General features: G+C 46.3%; 1 protein-coding gene across 1 annotated transcript in view; it reads right to left on the bottom strand.

The window, feature by feature from the left end:
* Slc2a12 (solute carrier family 2 member 12) overlaps positions 1 to 9100 on the bottom strand; it is a 54072-nt gene that overhangs the window by 3628 nt on the left and 41344 nt on the right. The window contains exon 4 of the mRNA XM_032894883.1: positions 8477 to 8609. Coding sequence (XP_032750774.1) covers positions 8477 to 8609 — 133 coding nt within the window. The remainder of the gene's footprint in view (positions 1 to 8476; positions 8610 to 9100) is intronic.

Genomic DNA, 9100 nt, shown 5'->3' with positions numbered 1-9100 from the left:
ACCCCTAATCCTGACTCACTTGCATTTTCTAGCCCCAATTACGCCAATATTCTGCCTTCTGTTCCCTCTTCTACAGCATAAGTTACTTCCATGCGCATAAAATATGCTGTGCCCCTTTATCAGGAAGGGATTTGAACCTTTCTCTCTTCGATGGGGAACAAAATGGGTCTCAGTAGGCAATGTGGGTGGAATTCCAAGGGGCTTGTGCAAAAGCATGTGATTTGGGGGTATAAACTGTTGGTAATAGAAGGAGATAGCGAGGGTTGGTAGGGATTATCTATTGTTCAACACTCTGCAGTTCCTGGAGTTCAGGCTGGGAATCCATGTGGAGAATACCAGAGCACACTGCACAGTACTTGGAGGGACTGTGGCTGTGAAGGCACTGACAACAGGAGGTGGGAGGTGCTGAAGTATCCTCTCAAAGAGAAGAAAGGTCAGCCGCCCCCGGGGAGCCGCGCCAGGTGGCAGGGCCTCCTAAAGTCCCATTTCAGGGTTATGTCCCTAACCTTGAAGGAGGCTGGTCAAATTGTACTTGCTCTCCAGATTAGAGCCTAAAAAAAGCCGAGAGAGATGTTAATGAGAGCTAGGTTTTCCTCAGTGACAGGAGGATGGGTCAGGGAGGAAGGAATTGAGCCAAGCAAGACAGGAAGTGAGGATGTGAGTGGCAAGCGCAAGCTTCAGAGTCCTGGGGAAGGGCTGTTGGGCACGGTACTTGAGAGCAGGAGCTAGAGAAGGGACAGTGACAGGAAGTGGAAGGTCTCCACAACAAAACTAGATGCCTTCCATACTGAGACAGTATCAGCCCCTACTCCTGAGAGCCAAGCGTGTGATGCCTGTGATTCCTGACCTTTCAGCCCACACTGCCTTGGAACACCTCTTGGCTTTGGGAATATTCTGTTCTTTTGGGTTTCCTCACCACTGGTGTCTCCATCCTTGGAGATCTCTTTCTTCTAATCTCTGAATATTGGCCTAATGGAGGGCTTAGTCTAGTCTTGGGCCTTATTCTCCACTTCCGATGAATGTTCTCATCTGGTTTCATGAGGTCAATGGCTTCCAACATTCAACTCTATAGACTTACAGACTTAACAGTCACATTCAGCTGCCTACTTCTGTGTCTCTATTTGATGTCTAATGAACATCTCCAAATTAATACATCCAAAATTACTCTAGCAACCCCTGTGCCTTGAAGCCGGAGCCCCTTCAGGCTACTGTATCTTGGTACCTCAAAAGCTTAGACGTTACCCTGACCATGCCCAGCTTCTGTATCCAGTTCTCCCGTTCGTTTGTTAATGCACGCAACAATTGCCCTATGTGAGGAGAAACAGCAGCAAACTAAAAATTCCTGTGCCATGGGGCTTGCCCATTACCATTTGTTGCTCTAGCAGAGAACTCTGATGGTTTCCAGTACAAACATGGCAATTCACAAGTGTCCCTAACTCCAGCCGCCTTCTAGCCTCTGCTGACATGAAGCATATATGTGGTACATACATGCCTATGCAGGCAAAACACATTGTACAGATTCCTGTTCCCAAGGAACTAAATCTAATGAGAGAGTAAGAAGCCAAGTGAATGTTTCAGCTGTTAAGAACTGAAATACGGGGTTGGGGATTTAGCTCAGTGGTAGAGCGCTTGCCTAGGAAGTGCAAGGCCCTGGGTTCGGGTCCCCAGCTCCCAAAAAAAAAGAACCAAAAAAAAAAGAACCAAAAAAAAAAAAAAAAAGAACAAAGAACTGAAATATGGTAGCCAAGAGTCAGTGATGTCAAGTAGGTTGGCAGGAAAAGGGGAGGTGGCACTGGGGCAGATAAGCTGCCTCAGGGAAGGACTTGAACAGCTGCTGGCTGGAGTAGAGGAGTAGGAAGCATAAACTGTATTGCTTTGCTAACGTGACAAACCCCAGGGCACTGGAACAAAGGAATGACGTGGTCACTTTTTGAAAGGAACAGAATGGAGAGGAGGAAGTTGGGAAATAGGGACCAGGTAGGTAATGAAAGGAGTTCATGGTACCTCAGACTACAATGGAAGAAATGGATACCAGTGAGAGGAGGAGCCAGCGTAGCCTGCTATGGAGGGAGGGTGTGAGGACGAGAAGAAAGACTGGTGTATGGCTGCAGCCAAGAAAAGGAAGACACTGACATCAACTGAGGGAAGTAGGTTTGGAGCCAGTGGGGAACTTTCTAGCATGCTTCTCTTTTCACATGAGGAGGACCCGTAAGCAAGGCATGAGTAGGCACACCTCGAGGTTAGGAGCAATCGAGACCAATTCACTTCAGCGCCTGGTAAACATGGTTCAGAGGGCAGACATTGACCCAGATGAGTCAATGAGTGTGAGAGAAGGTCCGTAGGACGAAGTCCAAACTCCTCACAGAGATGCTGTGGAGCCAGGCAAGGACAGGTGTGTGGGGAGGTGGGACAGCCGGAAGGTAGGTCCCCGTATGTGGTAAAGCTATTCAGAAAGGATCCTGAATAGCTCTACCAAAACAGGCACTGAGAATTGGCCCCTGTGCTTGGACTATTTCAGGGAAGTGGCAGCCATTGAGGTCATCAACTGGAGCAAGTTGATGAAAAGGGAAAATGAGCAGAATGGATACAGAATGTTGCTATAAAAGAAATGGCAAATTTGGAAGAAAAATGGCACCAAAAACAACAACAAAACCCTTTTTAGATAGGGAGAAGCACATAGCTTGGTTGGCAGATGACTTGCCTAGCATACAAGAAGCCCTGGCTTCAATCCCCAGAACCACATAACCTGGATGTGGTGGTGCATGCCTGTAATCACTGCACTTGGGAGGTAGAGGCAAGAGGATCTGACGTTCGAGCATTCTCAACCATGTCATGAGTTAAAGAGAGGCCAGGGATTCGTGGAGCCATACCATTATAAAAGGGGGGGGGTATCCCTCTAAGTTAGTATTCACGGTAATAAAAAGTACAAAGAGAAAAACGGAGAATGAAGGAGTAAGCAGGAAGTCTTAGAAAAGGGAGAAGGGAAAGGGGTACGAGGGGGTTGATGTCATGGGAATTCAGAATTGGCGCTCAAACCTGGAGGGCTGTTGGTGTGAGTACAAAGCCAGACAATCCCTAGGACAGACAACTGAAGATCCGTGGCTGCCATGCCGCATGAGGGGCCAGCCATCTGAGGCGAGCACGGTGCTTGTGAGCGTCCTCAGCCTCAGGCTGCTCATAACTCACCTGGCCTGGAATGCCAATCACGTCACGTCACTGTCCATGCTAAAACATTTGGTTCTCTCCCACAGCAGTTAGAGCAACTCCTCCCTCAGCCGCCTTATCAACCCCAGGGACTGTGACCTCTGAAAAGTTCTTGCCCTTCCAGAAACAGGTTAAGCCTGTTTCCGAGTTAGCCTCTAGACTAGCAGCTCTCTCCTTGCATTTTTTGTACCCCTACCTTCCTGGGTCGTATCTTAAAGGTTATCTTAGCACAGCCTTCTGAAGCCTGCCCCACCCCAAACACTAGTCAGCACATTTTCCTTATCCTGGGAGTACAGTGGTTTTGTTTTTTTTTCTCGTCAATAATTTGGTTACAGAACCTTCACTGGTATCTGATGCATAATAGTTGCTCAATAAATATGTATTTGTTCATTTATTTTTGTGTGCTTTTTGTGTGTGCTCTGTGGAGACACTGAGTGTCTCACACATACACCCAGGCCCTCTCACTGAACCTGGGACTCACAGGTCTGGCTGGATTGGCTGGCCAGCAAGCTTCAGGGATCCTATCCTCCTGGCTTCTCTTTCTCAATGCCGGGATTGCAGGAATTCACTGCTACCACCCCACTTCTCACGTATGCTGGGGACAGACACGTTTGCGTGGCACACACATAACTGAGAGAGCCAGCTCCCAAGCTCTCAGTAAGTATTTAGAAGCAGCTCGTTTGCCTGCAGGAATGGACAAATCACATTAAGACTTCAGAACGAAACTATTTATAAAACATTAGCTGGTTTTCACCTAAGTTGGGGGAAAGAGGAAGGAAAATCACAGTGGAAGAAACTGAATACAGCAAGCTTCCCACTGGAGGTTTGTAGTTGGCAAGGCAGATATTAAAAACAAAACCCTTTCAAATTACATGATAGCAGTTATGTTTCCTGACTCTCAGCTGAGTCACTGTTTATTTTATAAGGGACTTAGCATCCTTGGAAGAATATTTGTTTTCTCAGCTTTGTAAAAACTGGGGCTGGGGTGGGGACCAACTCTAAGTATGAGAGAGGAACTATTAAGCAATGTACAGTATCAAAATTAATGTGAATGTTTTAGTTAACTTTCTTACTCCTTAGGAAAACCCTGTTGGGATTTGCACATCCGGACTGGTTTCCATGGCGACAAAAGTTGATTCGCCTGTTTTATTGTAGATTCCAAGACTCCTTCAGCTCGGCAGTGGCCCTCCTCCATCAACTTGACTTCAGTTTCCATATACTAGCAAGTTCCATGGGCTTTCTTTCCACTGCCCTACATTTCCGTAGTTAATTTGATAATCTACTCAGACTGAAAATGTCTGTCTCTGGCATTTCTCTCCAGGGAGCCTTGCTTAACATATGTTTCAAACACTTCTTGCGGGCTTATATAACTCAAGCTGCTTACACAGTTTCATTTTAAAAGCATGTCTCCACCTACTGCACCAAGCAGAGAAAAGTGGTCAGCCCTTTGAGACTGGGCGATGAGTTGAAAGAATTCTTTTCCTTCCAGAACTCAGTCTGGGGGTTCCCCCTGTAGCATGCACGGGACAGGTACTGCTATTGCCAGTGCCGTGTTTAAGCCACGGGCCTATCATGCCACCTTCTTCCAACTTCTCTGTTTCCCACCCCCATAGCTTTGCCTGTTTTCCCTCACAGTACTGTGGAGAGGGGTCCCATCAACTTTGCTTCAGTCCACTCCTAGTTTTCAACGCCTGACTGCCTCAGACAGTGCCCGGACTGAGGCTTTCAGTAACTGCATGACTCAGAAGAACCAAATGTGGTTCTCACAGACAGTAAGTCAGGAGTGTACTCTCTTACGATCCTCCCCCCTGGCAGAACGCTGAGTACGTTTTTCTGAGTTTTAGATACCCAAATCCTATGCTCTTAAGGAACATTTTTGAAGACCACTAAACAGAAAGATTAGGTATTTCTTAATTCTGTCTTCAAGTCGTTAGGACTTATGGTTTGCTTTATTTGACAACCCTACCTGAAATCTGCTTAATGAGAAAAGTTTTAAAAGTTAAGACTTTTGGAAGGAAATACAGTGTGGACCAATAATAAGCCCTTAGTTTTGTCTGTTACAGGAAACTAACGGTTCACTCAGCAATTCAATCCTAACAGACTTACTATTGTTCACCAGGCTTTTTTTTTTTTTTAAACAAACTTGTAAAACACATTTTATGCCTTGAGTTAGGAGTTGGGTAATTCAAAGTGCATGCACACAAACTGGAACGCAACGAAAGGCAGAGCCTCAGATCCCTCGCCTGCTTAAGCCGGCCTCTTCTGTACCGATGATTCTTAATATTTTTTTTAGCTAGCTGCCAAAAGCTTGGGCTCTACAAATGTTTCTCACCCAGCTACTGCCCACGTTCCAAGTACCTGCGTCCCTGTGTTGACTGCCAGATCTGTATCTTGAGAGATGTTTCTCCTAAGTCCCAGATTCCTGCCCATGCTGGCATTCCCTCTGTTTGCAAGTCTCAGGAGGGAATCACACAGAGTGGATCTGTACAGATGGAAGTCAGGGCTATCCCCAACCTCCACACCAGACCCTCTGCCAGACCTGCCCCTCTTCCCCAACATCTTGCTGCCCTGAATGTCACTATTGCATTGGATTGGTTCTGGGAGCCCTAGAGCAACTCTATTCGTCTCTTTTCCCTCATCCATCCTTCCCACCTACATCCCAGGTTCATGGGCCCTCTTGTGTACTATGTCCAGCTTCACTCCGTCCCATCTGCCATCTCAAATATCTCCATTCAGCCCCTTCTCTGTCCACCCTTCCAATTTTGCCAGAACATTCCTTCTTAACTCTGGCCACTTCATCTTTTATTTTAAACACTCCTGCTAGAGGGGTGAGGCTTGGGGGATAAGAGAATTTTCTATATAAACACCGGGGGCTTGAGCTGAAATCTTAAGCACAGATGTAGAAGTTGGGCGTGGCTAAGCATGCCTGCAATCCTAACACAGGGGGATGGAGCCAAGAGCATCCAGGCCATCCTGCATAGCCAAAATAGTGAACATCAAGTTCACTGAGAGACCCTAGCTCAAAGGACTACAGTGGAGCTCAACAGAGGAAGGAGGCAAAGTCCAGCTTTGGCCTCCATATGTATCCTCACAGCACAAGTATTCCAACGTGTGTGTGTATACCACACACGCTACACATTGCAAAAAACAAACAAAAAATAACCACTACTGCCTTTAACGTCCAGATTCTTTACTAAGAAGTCAGAGGTCCTGCTTGACCCTTCTTTGTTCTGGGCTCATCTCCCAGTCTCAAAGGCAGCTACCTTCCATAGCATAGCTCTGAGTGCAACATTCCTATGCAACACTCCCCAGCCCCCAGGAGCTTCGTTACCCAAATAGCTTTCAAGATTCCGCTCTGGTATTCTTTCCTTTGGTGGTGATGGGGTGGGGGGGGGAACGACGACGACACTTATACAATGACATTTTCTAACGAAACCAGCAATTTATCATTGTGCTAAACAACATGGCATCCTACAGTGATCTAACTTCTTGTCTACCACCTAGAGTAGAATCGGGTTCTTGCGTCCTTCATTTTCAGTATCTACTGGGGGGCGGGGGGTCCTCATTATATAGCACTGACTAGCCTGGAATTTGCTATGTAAGTCAGGCTAGCCTGGAACTCAGAGCTCCGCCTGCCTCTGCCTCCCAAGCGCTGGAATGAGAGGTGTGCACCACCTCACCAGGCTTTGATTCTTCCTTGTCTGTTGCCTTAGGGAAGAAGAGTGACATCATCGCTGAGGTAGGCAAAGCCTGATGGGAGTAGCCAGTGTGAGGCTGGTGTATTCATTCCTTACTGCTCCCTCCTCCCATTGCACGAACTACGTAGATTATAGACACAGCAACATCTTAGGACCCTCAGTAAAAACCTCTGTGCTGAAGGGTGGAGGATGGGGGTTGCGAGTTCAAGTCCAGCCCGTTTTGAGACCCTCTTTCAAAGAAACAAAAAACAAACCTGTGCTAAGTGCTCTCCAGCACCTGGGAGGAAAGGTTTCCTTGCCCATATGCAATTCCCACGTGCCGTTAGCTAATCAATCAGCCTTCCTGACAACCACATTTGTTTCATTATAACTTAATCATTTCCGTTTTATTTTCTTAAAAGTGGCCTCATCTGCAGCAAGGCGTAGCCGCAAACTTGATAGTCGGCTTAAGCTTTGAATTGAGAGGAGCCTTTTGCTTAGTGAGATCAACTGTTTTAAAGACTGCAACCACACCGAGGGTCGTCAACACAAAGTGAAAGTTTTCCACAAGTCTACTCACTCCAGCCCAGGCTAACCCAGGACTAACTGGGCCTTTATGAACGCCGGCACACACTCCCCCACTACTGGCTCATCTCTCGCCCTGGAGCTTCCCTCAGATGGAGCCTAGGGCGTCACTGTCACAGTTCCTGCTACCATACATGTCTCCTCGGTACCTGACCATTATTTTATAAGAAATTACAACCTATTACAAATTATAGTACAGTTTACTTTATTGTAGTAAAGCCACGGACTAAGCATGGCACCATTTCCAATTTAATCCTAAGAAGAACACATTTTCCTTCATTCCTAGACTGTGGCCATCACTTCCCTCGGGCCGTAAGTCTGAGCAGTCAGAACTTGGTTCATGGCCCACTTGCCAGTTAAATTATTTATCTCATCTCTCTGTGTGTAATTCACTTAAGGGCCTAGAATTCAATTCTAAATGCCTAATCGTGTAAGACACTCCTTACCTTTATCAACTCTACTGTGCCACATTGTCAGGAATTGTAGACATTTAGCACCAAGAGTTCTGCTAATCGTAGCCTTAAGGGTTTGGGTTCCTAAGTCCCTTGAACCTGTTTTAGATGAAGCACCATGGTCCTAGCTCAGGACAGCCACCCCAGCATCTACCCAGAACCTCAAACAAAGGTAGCCTTTTGACTGAAGAGCTAGAAATGAAGATGTTCTTTCTTGGGGAAGAAGAAGGTTGAGGTGAGGTCTCTTGAAGCTGGCCTAACACGTGTAGCTAAGGGTCACCTTGAACTCAGTCTTCCTGGCTTTACCTCTAATGCTAGGATCACAGGCTTCTAGCACTATGGCCAGCTTGGGATTCTCGCTCATCGCTGAATACAGTTTTAAAAGCCTTGTATATCAATAAGCAAAGGTTCACACACATCAGGGACAAGGTCGGGGAAGTAGGATTCTGTAGGCAGTCTTACAGAAAAGGGAATAGCCTAAAATAACTCCAGGTGTTATTTAGTTAATTGTATATAAACACTGAGCTTGTACCAAAGACCAAGGATACAAATACTTACGCCTTCGACAGCTCCATTGATATCTGTTCCAAAGAGCATCCCTTTGTCTCGGGTATAAACAGAACAACAAAAGCCAGGGATGTCAGACTCATGACTGTGTATATGAAGCACACCCACGACAAGCCAATAAGGTCTATAAGGGACAAAAAAAATGTGATTAGAAATGTACTCTGCTACGTCGATCTCATCTGTGACCATCACTTCCCAGAGCCTATAGGAAGCCATGTGTTTTCTTTGCGCAAGGGAGTGCTACCTTCCATGAAAGTGAGATTTACAAATTCAGAAGATGGCCAGGTTCTTTTTGTTTTATAACCCCCGTACCCTACACCAACCTCCTCAGGTAAAATGCAAAGCTGTCTTACAACCATCACAATTTCGATGTGAGACCAGGGCGGATGAGAGAAATAAGCTGGTGTAAGACATCTTCAGCAAAAACTGAGATCCTTGAGATTTTGACGGATTTCCCTTGTCAGCTCTCTTGACCACTTCTGAACAAAGATATAATCCCTTTCTAGCCATTGGCCAAGTTCAAGGAACATTACACTAGGAGTTGTGTAAGCTTGTCCCTGGGGCTGGTCCCTGGACCAGAGTAAGCAGTTCAGTATGACAAGGGACAGTGAAGAA

The sequence above is a fragment of the Rattus rattus genome, chromosome 2 (genome assembly GCF_011064425.1).
Source record: "Rattus rattus isolate New Zealand chromosome 2, Rrattus_CSIRO_v1, whole genome shotgun sequence".
NCBI classification, from domain to species: Eukaryota; Metazoa; Chordata; class Mammalia; order Rodentia; family Muridae; genus Rattus; species Rattus rattus.
This window is presented reverse-complemented; position numbering and strand designations above follow the sequence as displayed.